This window comes from Rhinolophus sinicus, chromosome 1 (assembly GCF_057876585.1).
Source record: "Rhinolophus sinicus isolate RSI-liver-muscle chromosome 1, RSI-T2T, whole genome shotgun sequence".
In the NCBI taxonomy this organism is placed as follows: Eukaryota; Metazoa; Chordata; class Mammalia; order Chiroptera; family Rhinolophidae; genus Rhinolophus; species Rhinolophus sinicus.
In genome coordinates, this window is record NC_142501.1 from 212,577,075 (window position 1) to 212,598,344 (window position 21,270).

Sequence of the window (21,270 nt, forward strand, 5' to 3'; positions counted from 1 at the left end):
GAGATGAAGGCAAGACGTGCAGCCACACATCACGTCAGGGACAGAGGGACACGGGGTGGCTGGTGTCCTGCCCAGGCTTTTCCCCACATGGTGCCCCCTCTCTAGCACAGGCCACAGACAGAAGTGGGAACCCCTGGGGGCAGCAGCTGGCCTCCACTGAGGAGCACCAGGGGAGGTGGTGGGCATGCCACCAGCTTGCAAGAGAAGGACCAAAGCCGGAAGAGGCCACATGAGATGCCCAATTTCCTGAGGGCTCTGGGCCTGGGGGCTGAGGCCTTGATGCCCCCCCCCCGTGGGAGGGCCACTGAGGTGTGACAGATGAGTGGGGGCCTGTCCAGCACCACCCGCGCCCTGGGTGCCGGGGAGCAGACAGGGGCCGGAGGACCAGCTGCCAAGGCTGCTCAGGAGTCTGCCCCCTGGCTCTCCTGTGAGCAGCCCTGCGCCCCTCGCCCTGCCTGCTGGTGGGACGCCAGCCCGGACATTCCTTCCAGACCTGCCCCAGGAGGAGCACGCCGCCAGCCTGGACGAGTCCCTCGGGGGGACGTTTTGGGCGTGCCCTTCCCATGGTGACATCAGCCGTGTGCGCCAGCTCTGAGAGCCTGACATTTAGAGACCTGCACCCCAGGAGGGTCAGAGGCATGGGGTGCGTACAGACACCTACTTACAGAGATCACACGGAAAACAGTAACCTTTCCTTTGTTTAGAGTTCTTTAACAGTAATTTCCAAGCGTCACTGTCCTCTCACCTTGCATTTGTAGGACACTTTACAATGTACATGCACGAGGATGATGATGACGGTGATAAACGGTGTTTGCTGAGCACCTACTACGGGCCAGAAAGAGCGCGGGCTGCGTACACATGTCACCGCCTTCGGGTTGCTCACAGCCTGGCCAGGCAGGCAGCCGGAAGGGAGGCCCCGCACGGGCCTCACGCTCACGCTCACAGGCCGGTCAGGGTGGGCGGGGCTCTGAGCCTGGGTCTGTCTCACGGCAAAGCCAGCATCTTTTCTCTGTGCTCTCACCCCACATCCATCCCCTCCTGGCCTGTGTCCAGGCGAAGCCTCAAGCTTGCCCGCAGAACACCACCCACAGCCTGCTGGGACCCAAGGTCCACGCCCCGGGCTCTGACAGCACTTGCTGCCGTTCTCATTTACAGCCTCGGGAAACGAGGCCCGTTACTTGCAGGTCTGCCCTACCCCGAATCCAGGCTACTCAGCTTCACAACCCCCCAGAGTCAGGCAGACATCGTCTCTGTCTCCCCTGCTCGCTGAGGATATAAAGCCCACTTCCCAGCCCCTTGCTCAGGGTGAGCCCAGGTGCGATGGGGCAATGCCATCACCGACTCCGAGTCTGGACTTGCCACCTGGACCATGGTCACATCTGCATGGAGGGAAATGGGCCCTCCACTTCCACCCTGGCAGCCCAGGAGGCCCTTTCCCCCACCGTGGCTCTCTGCCCTCTTGCCAGCTCTGGAGAGCTATAGCGGACACGCTGGCACAGCCTGGGACCAGCACACTAGCTAATGGCTCAGTCCGAGGGAAATCAGCAAGCAGCAAAAGGGTCTGCCTCCTGCCTGCTTTGCCCTCCTGTCTGTTGGTGTGATCCTATATTTTTTTAATGAGCAAGGCTTAGATCTGGGGGGATGGGCTCAAAGTTGTGGGGCCCCTTTGCTCTGAGGCCTTTCGTGCCACATTTACAGTTCCTTGCTCAAAAGAACCACTCACGTGAGTAAAAGTTGTCTCCTTGCATTGTTTGGAGAGGGTCTCTATCGGTCCCACTACTATGAGACAGAGACTGGCTGTCTAGGTCTGGAGAGTTAGTCCTAGTGTCTGTATCCTCTTTGAGAATCAGCCAGCTGGCCTTCTGCTGAGGAAAAACAAGAAAGTAATGTGAATTTTGAGGTCATCTGCAATGGCACTGTCCTATTTTACAGATGAGGAAACTGAGGTTTAGGGAGGTCCAAGGCCCAAATAGCTTCACACACAGAGAGCCGATTGAGCCACCCTAGGGCTCTTCCCATACTCACCTGACTTCCTTAAAGCAAAGGAGGCCTTACCTCTCGAGGCAGGGCATGCAAACTCAGCCCATGGGCCAAACCCTGCATGTAGTCTGCCTTTGCAGTGAGAGTATTACGGGAACACACTCACGCATCCCTCATGCATTGCCTCGGGCTTTCACAGAGGTGTCACCACACAGAGACGGTGTGGCCCCAAAGCCCAAGATATTTACTCTGTAACTCCTTACAGAAAGCGCTTGCCAAGCCTGTTCTAGAACAATTGTCTCAGATGCCCTGAGAATGCACTGCGGTTTGTTTGCCTCTGGTTTCAGAAATGTCCTCAGTGACAGAACAATAACCAAGGAGCTTGGGCACATAACTTTGGTAGTAGCTGTGCTTGCCCCACATGTAAGGAGGAGGCTGGTGGAACCACCTCTTGGATTTGGTCCCTGGTCCGTGTGGCCTCATGGGACCATGCAGGACCGGGACCCAACAGGAGGCATCTGACGCTTCCCGTTGGAGAACAGCCCACAGAACCAGGTTTCTTTCTGAACAAGCTTGTTCTAAAGCAGATGTGCTCCCGCATTACCTTCCTGTTATCCTGGTCGAAACTTCCATCCTCCCCATCCAATCGCCTCAAGGCTGAAAGGCAAAAGTCAATTTGTCAAGGTAACACACCATTTATCCTGGGTTTCCGCATCACACTTATGCTCAAAAGTGGAAAATAATCGAAGGTACGAGTGCCTTTTGAGTACGAGTGCCTTTTGAGGTTCCTGCAGAACACTGGCTGGGGAGTGGCTGGCTGTGTGCCTTTGTACATGACAGTCCTTAAAATTGAGAGCAGGTGGGTGAAGTAAAGCCTAATTAAAATTCCGGCCAACCCCCCACAGAGAGGATGGCCAGGTTCTCAGTGCAGCCACTTAGCATTTTGAAGAACACACTTTCTACCTCCAGAGTTTAACTTCAAAGTAAGAGATGGTCTCAGGCATCCAGCCCCTCCTGTGTCAGACTCTGCTGGGTGGGTCGCGGACATTACAGCCTATCCCCACACAACCCACTTCACAGATCAGAGGACTGAGGCTCAGACTGATAACATGTCTTTCTCAAGGTCATGGATTAGCGGGAGGCAGAGGCTGACATGTGAACCCAGGGTCCTTCCTCTGTCTGTCCACCTCACTGCTGGCTGCCCACAAGTCACAAAACGGTAAGCGTTATGCCACCAGAAACAGTCCATGGAGAGCAGTACAGAGGTACAGTGTATACCCAGAGATGCCCACAATGGGTCAGAGCAAGCAAGTTCTTTCCCAAGAAAGCTCTGTGCAGCTGAGTCATGAGGTGTCTACGTTCTCCACAGGCCTTTTTTGGGGGGGAGAGGGGTGCTTGTCACCTAGCTGACATGACCTCCTACCAAGTATGATCAAATACGTCACACAAGGGTATGCAGACAGTTCTCAGCATCCAGTTCAGCCTGTGAAGACCCATCCTGTGCGTCCCGTACTAAAACACCGACCCCATGCACGGAGCAATTAAAGGACCGTGGGCCCTTCCCACCCGCCACGGAGCCCGAGGCCGTGCGGACACGTCGGGGGCGGGCTCCTTACCTGCAGCCTGCGGAGGGCTGGGGGATTCCAGCCTTTTGGAGCGCCCTGCCTTGTGCACCACCAAGGACAAGACTGACATCAGGCCCGAGAGCTGGGAAATTGGGGACTGGGCTACAGGACCTTGACAAGATAAGGCCACAGTTGAAGACCGTTCTGGATATGCTGATGTTTCGTTACTCCCGATGGCTATCTGTCTCTCCTTCTTCCCGGAGAGAGTGATTTTCAATGTGAAAATAAAAAACTCTGCCCTCTCTGCTCGCAGAGGCAAATACACGAGTCTGCTCAACGAGCTCCACGATGGGGGGGGGGGGTGGGAAATGGGGTGCTCAGAGGGGGTGCAGGCCCATTAGCATGGGCTCTCCTGTTCCCCAGACAACGGCTGGCCATCGCCAGGCAGTGGAACCCGAGAGAGTCTGGCCATATGTCAGCTGTGACTCTTGGCGGCCACCCAGTAATCCCCAAGGAAAATCAGGGCAACGGCTGTTTGGAGCTGTGGCACTGCCATTGTCCAGCCCAGAGAAGGCCTGCAGAGCTGGACCTGCCGGCTCAAGTGAGGCGCATCCCTGAACAGCCCTCAGAGGCCCCCAAGTAGGCCCACACTTGGGTAATTTGCAAGTGTAACTAAGTGGTTCCACCCAAAGGGCCCCTTGGGATGTGAAATCCCAGCCCCTGGAGTTCAGGCCATTCTGGGTTTAAGAACGTCACACAGCCATGGATGACAGGTTGGGCCAGGCACTTGAGAAGGGCTCAAAAACGGCCCTCCTTCCAACGAGGGGGATATTCCACCGAGTTAGCGAGTTTCCTTGGCACACACCGCCAGCTCTACCAGGTGTGCACAGCTTACCCAGACTCAGACTAGGCCTTTCCAGAGCTCAAGTTGGCCACCCCGCAAAAACAACGTCAGAGTCTCTTGAGAAGTGGGAGACCGGGCAGGAAAATCCAGGAATCCCGTGTTTTGTTATCATTTGCGGCCTGCTTCCTTAACAGCTCAGAGCCTCAGTTTCCTGATCTGCAAAATGGGCAAGTGATGCCCCCCCACCCGAGGTGTGAGGAACACATGAGATAACATGTGGATGCCGCAAGGTAACGGCAGGTTCAGAGTGAACAAGGGCTGACTTTGAGCCTGATTGATGTATGGGACACTGTTTCAGTGTCAGGAAGACAGAGCCACTCAGGAGAACTGGAGAAATCGGCATGAGTGTGTCTTCCTTCCATGTGAGGCAGCTCCTTCTGAGTCTGCAATGCACTTGGCAGAGGAACCCTCCTGGGTAAAGCTGAGTCCTCTCCCCACGTCCCTGGGAAACTGTGCTGGCAACATCTTGATGAGAATGGGGTGGGGGGGTCTAGGTAGCTTTCTTTCTGGACACAGAGCCCACCTTCCCTTTCTTCTCATCCCAAGAAAGGACCCCAAAACCAAAACAAGACTCAACTCCACTATACAGGAATCCTAGATAGACACGTGAGATGTGATTACTTCCTGTTTTAAACCAGGGGCCCAAGACATAGCACACAATAGGTGCCATGTGGGGTCACCTTTACTGTCTGGTCTGGGTGGGCAGCTCTGAGAGGCAGGAGGGCAGAAGTGAGCACCCCCCTCCCCCCACCCCCCATCAGTGGACAATCGGAGGTGATGGGGTGCCGTGTGGTCTCCTGGGCCAGTGTGCCACCCACACGGCCATCTGATGGCTCCTGTGAAACAGAACACTTGGTGAAATACAGGTCCTGTGCCGACATCTGAACAACCAGCTTCCTGGGAAGTCATGGCAGTGTCTCTGCTTGTGAATTCGTTTTAAACAGCCTGGATAAGAGCTGGTCCGGCTTCACTCCGCGAGGGCCTCTGCCACCGCCAAGCCCTACTCTGTGCCAAGAGTCCAATCAGCCTCACGGAAACCTCCTAGGGGAGCGAGGGAGGTGGCCTTGAACCCCACACTCCAGGAGACTGGCTCTGAGAGGGAAGTGTTTCTGCCGGTGACGGAGCTGGGAGGGAGGGGTGCGCCTGTGATTTGAATGGCGTCTGCCTCACACAGTAACTGGGCTTAACACTGCGAGTGACTCAGGATGTGCGGGAAAGCCATGAAATGACCGCCACGGCATCTGAACTTTTGGTCCGAGCCACACAGGCAGCGTGGGGCGGCCCCACGGCACCACACCCCAGCCCACCCTGAGCTGACCCTGGTGTAGGTCTGGCCCTGACGACACAGGGAAGGGGTCGTCCTGTCCTCTCCCTTCCCCCTTTCTCCTTATTTTCCATCCATTTCCTTTTGCTTCCTTTCTTCTCTTATTCTTTTATTTAAAAAGCCATTAAATCGTAACAAAGTAGAGTCAGAACTGATATAGTACAAGAAAATACTGTTGGGCCCTAAATGCTGTCAAATGACAGCAGGAGGGTCAGGAGTCAGAGGTCAGGGGTCAGGCCGACCTGGGTGTGAACCTCAGCTCAGCCATTGCCTGGTCACTTCACGGCCCCAGCCTCAGTTTCCTCTCCTATGATAACATAGATCTCAGCATGTGAAGATGAGGTGAGCTGTCGTGTATCGAGTGCCCAGCACGTGGCAGTGATGACCTCAGCCACAGCTGCAGGACTGCAGCTACAGGAATACTAATTATCTTTGTGCCATCACCAGTGGTCCCACCCCTGCCCTACAGGCCTGGCCACCCTCACGGCTGGAGGCTTGTTTCCCAAAGACAGGAGTGGGCTTTGAGCATCAAGAAAGAGTGACACTGATTAAAAAAAAACAAAAAAACTTTGGATGAGTTGGAAATAGAGCGTCGAAAAGTAAACTTGTTAACTACAAAGCATAACTTTTCAGCTTGTTGAATATATTATCTTAAACTAGTTAAACGGTCCAGTAAGTCAACGTCATCAGCCAGAGTCTGTGTCAGCGAAGTCTGGAAATGAAAACGATGGCTTCTCCAGCCTGAGTCATGCTCCTCTCTCCCCGAGAGGTGACTGGAGGTCAGTGTGCTGAGATCGCGGGGGTGGAGGGGTGGGGGGTAGGCTGCATGTGGGCTTTAAACACACGCATGCATGTTCAAACACACATGCATGCTCACACACACACACTTCTGACAGGATATATTCCCACCGGATGGGGAAAATCTTATAAAATCAAAATAGCTCAAATGCATTGGAAATCAGACACATCCCAATACATCCACTATTTTCTGAGGACGATCTACAGGAAGCAGGTTAAGAAGCGTACACACCACATGCTGAACCCTCAGTTCATGGCCTCCTTACATGCAAGTAGGTGCTCTATGCAATTTATTTCATAAAAGAATCAATATGCCAAAATTCTGGAATGCTAAAAGGGTTTTGGCCATTGCCCACGGTCCAATCCAATGGGAATTCACTTGCCTTTGGATAGGAGAGGCAATCCTATCCAGATTAAAAACAACACAAAGGTTATCACTGGTAATAAAACTGACTCTCTCCACTGCACGATTCAGTTAAAGGGCTTCTTGTCGGAAACTGTTTGTCTTAGAGCTGGCTTGGTCGCACAGGTGAGCAATTTCATCATCTGATTTCCTTCGTCTTCCCCTCCTAAGGGGCCGACCCCTCGTACACTTGTGTGAATGACGTGTTTGAGGCTAATACAGGCCAAGTGAGCAATTCCGCTTGGAGGTCAAAGACAGATCACGCAGCCTCCACGCAGGTTTGAACACAGGCGCCCACAGAGACGGCTTGATGGGCTTGCTCCTTCCTCTACCTGGACCTCAGTTTCCCCATTTGTATCACAAGGGAGCTGGTCTGGACACTCTCTAAGGGCCCCAGGGTATAATGAGCCCATCCTCTCGGATCCCTCCGGAAGTTCTGTGCTCTAAACTTCTCTGGCTGAGAAGCAACCGTAAAAGTCTCCGCCGCCTGGAAACCCAGCGGTTTTCATTCATTTTTTTTCTTTCTTGGGACGAGGCAGAAATAAATACCCGAAGCACAGGGACTACTGCCGTCAAGGTAAACAATCTTTCCAATCCCTGTTACTTGCTAGACCAATAACAATTTGCTAGGCTATGTGACTAGACCACTGATTTGTCAGTAAGTCACAGGACGCACACTTTCACAGGATCCCGCCCAGCAGTGTCCGGCCAGTTGTCAACATGGGACGTGGCTGCTTCTTCTGGTGCATCTGAACAAGAACTTCACGTATGGGAATTCCTCTTCCCATCCCCCCAGCGACTTGATAACAACCCCTATCACATGACCAGCACTTTACAGTTTAGAACGGTTGTTTCCACATTCATTATCCCATCTGGTCCTCACAAGCACCTGTAAAGAGGGCTGGGTGGAGGGATCCGTCCCATTTTGCAGATGAGGAAACAAGAGTCTCAGGATGGGAATCAACAGCCTCAAATACCCCAGAAATTCCATGAGGCAGCAGAGGCTACCTGGAGCTTTCTTCTCCTGCTCTGTGGCCCAGCTGTCTGCCCCCTGCACACCTGGCCCCGCTTGGCTCAGGTGGAGTGGAGGTGGGTGGTCACCTCTGAGAGGGAAACTGAGGGCAGAGAGACACCCTCGCCACTAGACCTCTCCAGCCTGCATCTGCTAATGCAAGAAATCCCTCTAACTGAAGGCAAGGGCATTCATTCTATCGTCAGAAATGCTTCCAACACAGGACTTAAACACGCAGGAATAAGTGACTGATTCTGCTTTGTTCTGTTTCCTACACATCAGGTTAAGCCCAAGCTGTGGCCCAAGAAGCTTCCGTCCCTCACCATCTTGGCTGCAGTCAGTCTGGCTGCTTCTCTCAAAGTAGCAAAATCAAAGCCACAGCAGCCAGCTCTTGGTATAAACACCCACCCCAAGCACGGCCGATGCGTTTCAGCCTCAGGTTTGTAACACACAGCGGAGTCCTTACTGACTACTGAATATATGAGGCCTCTGGGGGGCCTACGAGTGACTCTGCGATAATGTGCAGGCTGCTGGGGCCTCCCGGTGGCCCCGTCAGGTAACAACACAGCAAAATGAAGCATTCAGAAGCAAAGGGATGGACAGGCATGCAGGGGACACCACAGCAGCAGAGGAAAGTGACTGTACCATGCTGTTTGTAGATGGGGGGTTTCCTATAGATGTTATCTTTTACGCCGGTGTCTAGGAAAGAAGAACGGAAAAAGGAGAGAAAGCAGGGTGAGCAAGCAAACTGTGATGGTTTCCATTCCACTGATTTTTTTTGGTCAGCACTTATCAGTCACCCAGATTTAGAATCTCCAGAAAGGATCTGGGACTCAGCCCAGATGCCACCCCCCAGTTTGAGGGGGCAGACGGAGTGGGTGGCCAACAATAGTATGGGGCCCCCACCGGCCCAGACAGCCCCTTCGCTCCAGCCCATTCCCAGGAGGGCAAAAATGTGTCCCTGTGTTTGTGGGGCTTTGGGAGAAACAAACACACTGAATCCTGGGGCTGTGCAAACCCATTTGCTAATTTGTAAAGAATCTCAGAATTTGGGGGAGCGGGGGATAGAGAGGCTTGGGAACCACCCAACACCCGCTGAGGCAAGGCAGACTCTGGGACAACAGGTGTGAGCAGCCGGCCTGCACGGGGAGAGCGCCCGTGTGTTGGGGTGCCTACCTGGGACGTGGAAGTGACGAGGAGCCTGCTGGTAGGTGGAGGGGGGAGGCTTGCTGTCGGAGAGCACCGAGAGGCTGGGGGTGCTCCGGCCACTTTCACTGCCTCCAGACGGAAGAGCAAAGGCAGTGGATAGAAGAGGGGAAGGGAAGCAAAGCAAAGTATTTCAAGCTTGAAAGCTTATTCCTAGGGAGCCTCATCTCCCCGGCCTGTGGAGCTGCCCAAACCCTCTGCCCAGGGGAGGGAGTGCGGTCCCCACGACATGTCCACACTGAGCCCGATGACTTGTTAATCCAACCTCGCTTCCGCCCCTTCAATGGCCCCCTGTCAAAGGCACAGTGGCGCCTACGGCTGAGAGTGAGCTGGTTCCTCGTTCATCGGAAGGCGGGCTGGCTTGGCAGAGCCCCTCTCTCCTCGGGGCGCACAGAGGTTGCCCCGGGGGCTGCTCTGCAGTGGCTGCTGTTTAAATCTCACGATCACAAATGCACCAGCACTGGGGTTGCCCTTTCTCAGTTTCCTTGTATAAAAAGACACTGTTTTACTGGAGAATCCACAAGTGAGCATTCAACAGGACGAAAGTGCTAGAACTCATCAAAACCTGTCCTTATAAGCCACTGTGTAAAAATTTTACTAGCTGCGGGAGAACGAGACAAAGTTAGTGTCCGCCAGCCACCGCCTTCCTAGATGAAGCTACCCTCTGGCAAAGTAAATGGAAAGAATCCTCAGACTCGGGCTCTGATTTCTTATCCCACCTGGATTTGTAATTTCTGTTTTGAGGACAAGGTTGGATTATCAAGTCACAGATGTGTCTGCAGCTCCTGCGTGAACCGCCCCTCCACCCCCCACTCCCCCAGCCCCCCAGCCCCTCACCCCGGTATTTAAGGAATGGTATGAGAGACAGACGCGATGGGCACTGGACACTCTGGATGAGGGGCGCACGGCACTCGGAAGGCACAACCCGCGTCCTTTCCATTACCCTCAGGAAACCCTCTGCCACATGGGACGACAGCTTGGCAAAGGGAAAGGGCCACCCTCAACTCAAAAACACCCCTTCCAGCTGTAGCTGTTCAAAGCCGCAGGACCCCCAAGGGGACACGTGACCAAGCAGCCCTCGAACAGCAGGCGCGCGCGTGCGGACCTGGACGTGGACCGGCCGGGGCAGCGTGGCGGCTGACGAGGAAGGCGCGGGCTCAGGGCACGCTCGTGCCCAGGTGGGTGTGCTGGGGGCCGGGGGCACACAGAGGCAGGGTGGGTTCAGCTGGAGCGGCCACAATCAGCGGCCCACACAGGGCTGAGGCCACAAAGGGGGCCGCTGACGACAGCGTTGGGCATCTTACCGACTCCTGGGCCCCCTACACTGACCTCCCCCACCATCCCCAAGTCTACAATGCAGTGTCCTATATCACAAGCAGGACTCTGTGTGCGTCTGTGCACATTTATCTAAGGAGGGCCTACAGCTTCCATCAGGTGCTCAGAGGGCCCAAGACCCAGGGGCAGCTGGGGACACAGACTCAGTTGCCCCACTGGCCCGTCACTCCCCCCTCACATCGGCCATCCAGGGGCCTCTACACCGGTCACCAAACTCTCAAGACCTTGGTCCCAGCCCGAGACGCCTCTGCTCACATCCTCTCCTGACCTCCCCTCCTCCCCACATCCTTGCCTGGAACCCCCTTTCCAACCCCCCCCCCCCACTTGTCCAGACCCTTCCTGGGTCAAGACTCAGGTACAAAGTCTTCCTGGAGGATACAGCCCACCACTGACCATGCCCTTCTCTGGACTCACGCCCACCCACTCACTGTTGTTTCCTTGTAATAAAATGCAGCACTGGCCTCGACCCCGCGCGGGGCCACCGGGAGCAGTGCCCACGTCTGCTCTCAGAATGCCCAGACGACCCTTTGGGGCGCACACACCATGACCACCTTCTGCAGGAGAGCTGGGGCGGGGAGGGCCGGGGGCCAGTGTCCTGGTGAAGCCTCCATCACTGCTCTGGGGGCCGCTTCCTCCATGGCCTTAGTGGTAAAAATCCCAAGCCGTGTAAGTCTCCACGGGTGTGAGAAAATGAGTGGAGAGGCTGGCTGTGTAGTGACTTTGAAAAGGCACAGAAGTCCCTTCTGATGAGGCTGTGGCTTCTCCTCCGGGTGGTTCAGGATGCAGGCCCGACTCTGACCTTTGCTGGGAGGGTCATCCTTCAGGGATAAGGCAAAGACACCCGGCGAGAGTGCCTGCTGGTGGTTGGGAAGTCCCGGCCTTTGAACAGCCACCTCCTTCTTTTGGTCCAAGTAAATGACTTATTTGAGAGCAGACTGGGGCAGTACAGGGGTTCCTGTGTCCTCTGCACTGCGTGCGCTACAGTTTGCAGCTTATGTTCCTACAGCACATTGCCCAGTAGTGTCAGCTAAACGCCACACTTTATTCGTATGTCACCTGTTTTTATCTAGGGATCTTTTCCTGTCCCAGGATCCCAGGCAGGACCCCACATTAAGTTTAGTCATCACGTCTCTTAGGTCCCTCTGGGCTGTGATGACAGGTTCTCACTCCTTGTTTTTCAGGACCTTGATGGTTTTGAGGAATCCTGGTCAAGCATTTTGTAAAATGCCCCTCACTTAGGATTTGTCTGATTTTTCTCCTGATTAGACTGGGGTTAGGTTCCTGGGAGGAAGACCACAGAGATGACGTGCCCTTCTGACCCCAGCAGGTCAAGGGCACGTGCTGTCCACATGACCTATCACTGTGACGTGGACCTGGATCCCCTGGCCGAGGTCGCCGTGTTGGCCAGGACTGTCCACGGGCCAGGTCTCGCCTCCCACTTGCACACCGTTCTCTTAGGGAGGAGTCACCGAGCACAGCCCACACCTGAGGAGTAGGGGGCGGCTCCCCTCCTTGGGGGCGACTGTCTACGTAAATTATTGGGAATTCTGCACGGAGATTTGCCTCCCCGCCCCATTGATTTATTGACTCATTTATTCATATCAGCATGGACTCGTGGATGTTTGCTTTACACTATGGTTTATACGCCAGTACTATGTTATTCATTGTGTTTCTCCATTGTTCCAGCTTTGGCCCTTGGGAGGTCTCTCAGTTGCCTCCTGCTGCATCTTCTCAAGGTGACCGGAAGCAAGGCCACCTCCGAGCCACGTGCAAGGGCCTGTTAGGACAATAACCAGACGTCTGCAGGTTTTCATGTAGTGAGTCACCGTCACATGCCATCAGCCACATCACCAGTAGGTGGATGGCCCAGGGAGGAAGGGGAGCTGTGGGCACAGTGGGGGGTGGGGGGGGAAGCCGGCCTTGACCTGAGCAGCACTCCCCTTCTCCCTCTCACACTATGTGGGAAGAGGCTCACTGGGTACATCCCACCTCTGCCCAGTGGAGCAGTTTTAGCAGCATCGCTGCCCCATGGCACTGCCTGCTCCTTAACAGGTGAGGAGTCAGGCTTAAACCTTACACAGCCTCAGGAGACGGACCAGGGACTGAAATTCATACTAAAGTGCAAATGACTGCCACAAGCACTGATGCTGATTGGTCTTGTGGAGGTGGCCCAGGGCACTGGGACACACTGGGAAGGTCTGCCTGGGACAGGTGGACAGGTGGGAAGAGAGGAGAAAAGCATGTGGTTCGGGGTGAGCGCTGCCGGGGCAAGGGCTGCCTCTCCTTGGGGAGCCCTCCCCTCATAGCATCACTCAGGGGAAGATACCAGAGATGCCGCGAAGAGAGACCAGGAAAGGCTTTCCCTGAGAGTGGGGTGGACGCGAGGCCCTGTGCCAGCTGAGAGGAGGCAGGCGCCCTTGGCACAGCGGGCCACCACAGTGCCCACAGGCTGGGGGCCTATCGGGATGGATGGAGAAGAGGACGGGCTCCTCGGTGTGGCCTCAGAGGTGGACCCAGGACCCGAGGCTGGACGCGGCTCTTGAACGAGGGCCTGACTCTGGGCTGTCTCAGGCCCTCTGCTCTGGGGTGAGTGCTGGAAAGAGGCTGGGTGCTCCCAAGGTCACGGACAGCCCTGGAGTCAGACAGGGCAGACCACGGGGGCCGGGCTCTCCCACACTCTACACCAGAGAGGAAGGCAGGGGGTTTCGCCTAATTTCCGAGCAGAGAACTGGTGACCAAAGCAGCCAGGAGGGAACCAGGGCAGAGACCAGCCTCAAAGCGGGGCCAGTGCCTGTGCCCACGCTGCAGATTGCAGGGGCACTGGGCCCCCTGCTCCCGGGGATGCCCTGGAGTGGCAATGACACAGACAGTTTCTGAGCCACGTTTTGGTGGGTGGGGGTGGGGCTGTCTGCACTGTCTTCCTGTCACAGGATGGCGGGAAGGGTCGCGCTGCTCCCACTGAGGAGGGCAGAGCGGGCTGCCTTTGCCTTTGCCTCCCTCCCTGGCCCTCAGCTGTCTGGCTGAGGATGGGGTGCTGCAGGCCTTGGCTGAGGTCCCATCTTGGCTTTTCCTCGCCCTGGAGTGGTAAGAACTCGAGGGCAGGGACTCAGAGGGGACAGGAAGAGAAGCTGGGGTCAGTGGGCCTTCTGGCTCCAGGCCCCAGAGACGGGTGTCGGCCCAAGGGCTCCCAGGCAGCCAGCGCAGCTCACAGGGGGCTGCCCGGGAGTGAGGGTCAAGCTACCGAGACAGTGAGTGCCCCACAGCCCGGCCTTAGGTCTGGGCCAACCTCCACCGGCCGCCAGCAGGAAGGGCCCCACCCAAGACAGGAGGGAAGCTGCATGTGGGCCTCTGACATCATGGAGCAAAGGGAGGGGAGGCATCTCCTGGGGGCCCACGTGGCTCATCTCATAGTCAAGTTCTGTTTGTGATGAGTCCTCTGTCCACCCTTGGGTGAGACCACACGCTGGTCCATGACACACACGTGCCATGTGGACGTGGGCAACAGGGCCCTGCTGGCAAGATGCGCCATTTGGGCTTTGCTGCGTCTCCCAAGAGTCATTCCGTCCAGCAGGGACCACGAGTGGCAGGGACAGCGGTCCCCGGCGTCAGGGGCTGTCTTCTCAGCAGACGGACCGATGGGGCCCCGCAGAGCAAGGGATGGTGATGGAGCCCGTGTGACGCCCATCAGATGCTGGCGGGTTCCCGCTGCGCCTGCCTCCTGGCCCCGTTAGGCACAGAAGGTTCTTCCTGAGACACTCTCCACTGAGCAGTAGGACACGGGGGGCTTCACACGTCTGTTGTGGAATCAGCCCTGAGAGTCAGCAAGGGCTGTGTAACAAACCCCACGGGCCGGGGGCTCAAACCACAGCCATTTGTTTCTCACTGTTCTGGAGGCTGGAAGCCCTGACCCGGCTGGGGTGGGGCTGTTTGTGGTGAGACCCCGCTTCCTGGCTTGTAGACGGCATTCTGTCCTCTGAACGCACAGGGAGTGACAGAGATCTTCTAGTGTCTCTCCTAGTCTGTCAGGCCACCAATCCTACTGGACTAGGGCCCAGCCTTTACGACTTCATATGGCCCTCACAACCTCCTAAAGGCCCTTTTCCAAATATAGTCACACTAGGGGTTAGGCTTCAATGTACGGATTTGGGGGGATGCACTTCAGTCATAACATATGGGAAACCAGGAGCTCGGCCATTTTCCTGGTGGGATTCACATACACACGTCCATGCAGGGCTGTGGATGGTGGGCGGGTCTGCCAGGCCGCCCTGCTCGGAGGCTGTGGACAATTCAGCCCTCCCCAGGCCTTAGCTTTGGCTCCTGCCAACCGCAACTAGCAGCCCCTACACCCCACAGAGCTGGCTGACGTGGGAAATAAAATGAGATGACGAAGGTCCACGGGCCGGCGTTCGTTTGGTGAGGCCCAGTGCCCGCTCCCTGCAGCTTTCCACCGCCACTCCTCACCACTCACTCCTTTACACAAGTGACCTGCATTTTCCTCCCAAGGTCATTTACACACGGACAGGAACAGAGCTGGACTCACGAGACACAGAGCGAGCAGCACAGGCGTGAGACACAGGGCTTGGGGGAGCCATGCGGTGACACAGACACGAGACAGAGGGTGGCGGGCGCCCCGCCAGCACCCACAGCCCGCAGCTCTGCGCGCCTTACCTCGGAAGTAGGGGATGTAATGATGTCTGAACACGGATGTAGGGCTTGGGTGTTGGGACAGGGACAGGCAGCTACTGGTACCAACACTCACAGTACCAGCTGCAGGGCGACAGAGAGCAGGTCAGAGCCCACCCCGCACTCGCTGGCCGCAGAGCCACACCACAGTCCTCGGCCCCCTTGCTAGGCATGTGTTTGCTTCCTCCCTCCAATAATTCAGCCTTTTTGAAGGGGAGTCACCAAATGTGCTTTAGACCAGTCTGCTCCAGGCTCGGAGGGAGGAAGCCCTGCCCTCTGGGGGACAGGGTGGCAGCCCCCAGAGCTGCTGGACGGGCGCGTCTGGCCCTGCCTGTTACTCCTCCTGGGGGCTCTTTGGGATCAAGAACCCAGGTGGAGAGCAGCTGGCCAGACCAGGGTGTGCACGGACTGTCACCTGACAATCACCCAGCCTCACCGGCCGAGATTCAGTGCTTGGCTCTCCTGGGTTACCACCTGGCTGGGAACAGTCCACAGCCCAGGTGACCCAAAGTATGGTGGTCAGGGGTCAGCAGAGGGGCCGTCAGAGAGGCCGACTGCCCTTTACTCCCTGACTCTCCTGCTCGCCTGCTCACTCACTCCCTCCCTCCCTCCCTCCTTCACTCACTCATTCATTCATTCACTCACTCGCTCATCCACTTCCAAACCTCTATCTTGGAGCAGGATGCACCAGGCACACTGAAAGAAGCCAATGAAAATAACTTTGCAAATGAATGAGTTTTGATTTTTCCACAAGGCTGCAAAAATAAGAGCTATAGCCCATGGATGTGAAAATGGAGTCATGCAACAGCTGGCCAAGGAGGAAGCAGCTTGGAAAAATCCCTCAAAAAGGCAGCGTCCTTTTTGTGTGTGGAGCGTCCCTGTGGCTTTCACACGCTGAGGGTGACGAGGGGTTTTGGAAGCTAAAGGACAGCAGTGCACAGCGGGGCACCAGGCAGGGAATGAGGTGGAACGGGGCAGGGAGGACCCTCCACAGGGCCTATCCCTGATGGCAGCGGCCTCGCCCCAACTTTCCCACGGGGCGGCTGTCCTTGGGGCCACCAACCCAGCTACAGATGAAGTGTCAATGGATATTCTGACTATTTTTTGGCTATTGATTTTGCCTCACAGCTCAAACTTTCCCACACCCACATGAGCTCGGAACTGACTTCTGGTCTCCTTCCATCTATGTGATTTTATCTTCCTGACATCTCTCCTCCTGAAACACTTATTACATTAGCTACATTCTGAGGGCTCAGTGCTGCCTGAAGCTCCTCTACCCAACAGGTTAACTAGCTGCCTCTGCAGTTAACCTCCCCACCCGGACATGAGGGCCTTTCCTTTATGTTGCCAAGTAGACGGGTTCTCCCTCACCTATCGGCAACCTCACACCCGTCAGCCATTGCTGCAGTGTGTATAAGAGACAGATTCATAGAGGAAAACCGACAAGAAGACCAGCTTCATTGGGGGTAAAAGAAGCCGTGGGGGCCAAGTACCTGGACGGCTGTAGTGCTGGGGCGACCGTGAGGTCGGGGTGTAACGCCCCAGGCTGACCGACCCGGTGGAGCTCGGGCTGGAGGTCCGGCACTGCTTGTAGGAGCGGTCGTCCTGGTCCCCCTGGGAGAGAAGAGCCTGGTGAAGCCCGAGGCCGAGAGCACTGCCCACCCTCTGCCACCCATCCACCCTCCACGCGGCGTCTGCTCTCCTGACCCAACAGGCTGACTCAACACGGCCCCAAGATGCAACCCCTGCACCTGCCAGGGCACGTCTGAGAGCCACATGGGGGCCTGGCCTTGGTGCTGACACTCCCGTAGGCCTGAGCAGGTGCTGGGGGGCAGGGCCCCATCCACCCCTCCGCCAGGCCCACCTTGAAGCTGGGGCACCTACAGAGGTGGTGAAGGCACCTGGTTCCACCTCCATCCTTCATCCCCTCCTGCCCAATCCTTCCAGGCACCCAAAGCTCCTGGGAACACAGTTTGAGAACCACTGAGATTCTGTATCCTCCCCAACCTGATGGGGGCTCCCTGGGCGTGGGAGGTAGGAGGGTGCCCTTCCGGGCCCAGGAGCCCAGTTGAGGCAGACCCACAAGCACTGACGATGCAGACCCCATTCAAGCAGGACGGGCAACTGTTTGGAGCAGTCCAAGTGGGCGGCAAGTGGCGTGAGATGGCACGGCACACGGTGTGAGGGGAAGAGCAGGCTGCAGAGCCCACCACGGTAAGCACGTTGGCCTGCGTCATGCCAGAGCCCAGCCCAGTGTGGGGATGAGCAATGCGAGTCTGCGTCTGGCGCTCAGGGCCCCCACGCCTTTCCGAGCTTACCTTCTGCCTCCTAGGGCTCACTCTGCGGCCAAACCGGCCGAGCCACTGTCCCTGAAGCTTGCTTGTGCGCCCACCTCCACGCTTAGCTCGGGCCAGCGCTTGTGCAGGTATCACACCTGCCAGCTCCCACCTGTGCTGCACCCTGACTCCTCTGGCCTGTCCCAGCCACGGAGATGAACTCTCCTGGGCAGCTACAGCCCTGCTGTCTAGTCTCCGTCTCTGGGTGTCCTCTGCACAGCCCATCGGCCAGTTTACACCCTAAAGGTGTCCTGTCTCCTCGCCTAGGCTGTCTGGGGCTCGCCGGCCACTTGCACGGTTTCGTTGTCACATCCTGGATCCCACAGTTTGATGCTCATGCAGACTGGAGTCTGGGTGGCAGCTCTCTATGTCACCGATTAATTTGGAGAAATAGGAAAAACGAGAGCTGCCAATTATAGATGCCATTTGATAAAGAAACGCTTCCAGGATGTATTTCTGTGAGGATTTCCCATATGTCCCACTCGGAGGCACATGAGGTAGTCCCAGGCCACCCCAGACTCCTGGATGTTTTCTCTGAGGAAGCTGTGACCCAGACCTCAAGAACTGTGTGTCCCAGGTGTCGTGTTTGCAGGGCTGGCAGCCGCATCAGGGAAGCATGCAGGTGAGACATGGTTATAAAAATAACCAACACCACGGAGGGCACCTGAAGCCACTGAGCGCCATGGCTGCAGACGCCACAGTCAAGAGCCACGGAGGCCCTCCTGGGGGCGGTGGGTGGTTATCTTTATAACCCGGGCAGCAGCGCCACGAGCAAACAGTGCAGGGGGTGGGCTGGGGTGACGGTTACCTCAGTCGGCGTTGGCGAGAGTAACTGAGGGGACTGTGGGCACAACAGGGGGAGCCTGTTAGCGACTGGGCACCAGAGGCCACTTGTGGGAGAGACAGCTCGGGGCACAGACACACTCACATGACAGGACCCCTCCACACGGGAGAGGGACCCACCACGAGACCCAGCACAGGGCTCCAGAACCTCCTTCTTGGAGAAATACAGTCAATGGCACCCCAAGAAAGAGGTCCCAGGACACTGTTTTGTGCCAACCGTGAGCATGTCTCCATCCTGGCCCACCCCTGGCACCTTCCTGTGCTCCCAAGAAAACATTGTTCCAAAAGGAAAACTGTTGGTTCAGGGCATGGGGTGGCAACATCCTGTGAGCCCATCACCCTCAGTTTTCTCTAGAAAAGAGAGAAAAGGGCCCAAACAAAGAGAGAGCTCTGGATTCTTGAGGTCTGGGGTGAGGTCCAGCTCTGCCAGTGGTGGCACTGGGGCCTCACCCCCCCGCCAGGCACCCCGCGTTAGAGCAGGTAAGCACCGTCTGCTCCACAGACATTTGCTCTAGGGAACCGGGGCCACACCACTTGACCTCTCTGACCCTCTTCCAGTGCCTTCCACCAGAATTTAGACCAGATGCTGGATGAGGAAGCCCCCTGCCCAACTCAGGTGCGTGGTAGGTGGGGGCAGCTCTGGGCCCTCCCTTCCCGTTCCCCACACTGGCCACTCTTAAAGGAACTTATCACCCAGATTCTTGGGGTCCCGTGTGTTCTCAGGGGCAGAAGCCAGTCAGAAGGGCACCCGCTGGCCTCTGAGCAGGGAAAGCGGGGTCCCCCTCCCCTTCCCGCCCTGCCTTCGTGCTCCACAGCTGTGCTCAGCGCTGTGACTACAGAAGGTGCCCAGATGTCAGCTGGGCCATCCCCTCGAGCATGGCGCCCCTGGAGCCCCAGCCCCACTACCCAAGAGGCCCTTTGCAAGAGAATCAAACAGGAGGGGCCAGGGACATGCGTGGAGGGACAGAGAGCTCCTGCCCCCAGGAGAGCCCTGTGCCGGCCACTCGCACACAAATGGCACCCATGCTCAAGTTGACAGCTGGCAGACGCTCTTCCATCCCAGGCACCATGGTCACACTGAAATCTCAAAACCACCAAAAGAAATGGGGAAACCGACAGGGCACCCCTCATTGAATGGAGAAGGGCAGCCAAGACTAAGAAGTCGGCAGTGAAGGACGCTGCCCACAGGGACCCTTGGGAGGAAGTCACCTGGGATTCAACCAGCTCAAAGAAGGCACAGGACAGAGGAGCAGGCCGTGGCGGGCGAGGGCGGAGCCAGGCCCAGAATGTTCTGGATTAAGGAAAACGAACATTCCACACTCTAAGAAAATCATCCCACGCCTCAGAAAACCACGGGCCTCGCACTTTGTTCCTATCATTTTCTTAAACGCCAGCTCCTGCTCTCTGCCCCATTTCAGGGGCTTTTGCAGACTCGGGCCTCAGCTGCATGTCATCTGCCAGGGGACGTCGGGCAGAGCACACGGGGCATTACTAAAGGGGGTGCACAGCTCATCTGGGGGGTGACGAAGGCCAGTGTCAGTGCAGCCCAGTGAGGGTGGAGGGGGGGCCGGCCCGAGGCCATCGGCGGAGCCGTACCTCGCTGCAGCTCTGCCTGTCCCCCGCCAGGTGGCTGACGTAGGGCGAGTAGCAGATCATGTCGGGGCGGTCGATGTTATAGATGGCCTTGCTTTTAGGAAGAGCAGCCAGGTCTCTGTAGTCGAGAAGCTCATCCCCCAGCTTCGCCTGCACGGAGACAAAGAGCAGAGCAGGTATGGTGAGACCCATGTGCAGAGGGCAGGCACTTGGCAGCCGTGGGGAGACACGAGTCTGAGCGTGCCCCAACTCCCGGCGATGGCGAAATGGGACCAAGGGGTCAAAGCCACAGGGGCAGGAGCCCTCATGGTCACACGGGCCTAGGTCCTGATGCCCAGCCACAGAAGTGTCTTCTGCGAGTCCCGACTGCCTCTCTACCAAGCGGGGGAGATGGTCCCATGGGACACTTCCATGGTCAAACAGGTGGGGCCTGTGACATGCCTGGCACTGGTGCCACCAGACAGTGAGACTCAGTCTCTGGCCTAAAAATACATACAGATACCCATGTATGCATACACACGAACACATACAAACACATAATCACACGTGTATGCATACACATGTGGGCCCATGAACACGCACGCACACATTTATACATGCACGCAAATACATGGATGCTCGTGTACACACCAACACATACATATGTGTATGCATACATACAAACACACATACACCCACGTGTGAATACACGCAAGTACTACAAATACATATGTGTACATATATGCACCCGAACACATACACACATGAGTACACATATGAGAATGGACAATTAAGTGTGCAAACTCATCCTAGGAAAAGTGCTACACACCTCACTGCTGAATATCACTATGGTCACCTTCGAAGGATTCCCCTTGGGAAGCTATGTACTGATGCCAGCACCTAGTCCAGCCTTCAAAGCAATTCTGGAGCTCTTTTTCTGGAATGGCCATCAGAGCTGTCGTCATATTACCCTTGATGTCCTGAATGTCATTAAAATGTCTTCCTTTCAATATTTCCTTTATCTTCCGTAAAGAAAGAAGTCATTGGGGCCCAGATCAGGTGAGTAGGGAGGGTGTTCCAATACAGTTATTTGTTTACTGGCTAAAAACTCCCTCACAGACAGTGCCGTGTGAGCTGGTGCATTGTGATGCAAGAGCCATGAATTGTTGGCGAAAAGTTCAGGTCATCTAACTTTTTCACGCAGCCTTTTCAGCACTTCCAAATAGTAAACTTGGTTAACTGTGTGTCCAGTTGGTACAAATTCATAATGAATAATCCCTCTGATACCAAAAAAGGTGAGCAACATCGT

General features: G+C 56.2%; 1 protein-coding gene across 18 annotated transcripts in view; it reads right to left on the minus strand.

Moving 5' to 3' along the window:
- ABLIM2 (actin binding LIM protein family member 2) overlaps positions 1-21,270 on the minus strand; it is a 125,870-nt gene that overhangs the window by 28,145 nt on the left and 76,455 nt on the right. For 3 of the 18 annotated variants that reach the window (XR_012492390.2, XR_012492387.2, XM_088793099.1), the window contains exons 10-18: positions 19,986-20,132; positions 18,355-18,387; positions 16,704-16,824; positions 15,196-15,294; positions 9,163-9,264; positions 8,632-8,685; positions 3,597-3,716; positions 2,585-2,637; positions 1,724-1,865 (exon numbers count right to left, since the gene is read on the minus strand). Coding sequence is in view for 3 of the 18 variants with exons in the window: in XM_088793099.1 (XP_088649225.1) it covers positions 1,724-1,865; positions 2,585-2,637; positions 3,597-3,716; positions 8,632-8,685; positions 9,163-9,264; positions 15,196-15,294; positions 16,704-16,824; positions 18,355-18,387; positions 19,986-20,132 (871 nt within the window). In the remaining 15 variants the exon portion in view is untranslated. Of the gene's footprint in view, positions 1-1,691; positions 1,866-2,584; positions 2,638-3,596; positions 3,717-8,631; positions 8,686-9,162; positions 9,265-15,195; positions 15,295-16,703; positions 16,825-18,354; positions 18,388-19,985; positions 20,133-21,270 lie in introns of those variants that run through there. The other 15 variants (XR_012492402.2, XR_012492400.2, XM_074320852.2 and 12 more) reach the window with 10 other exon arrangements.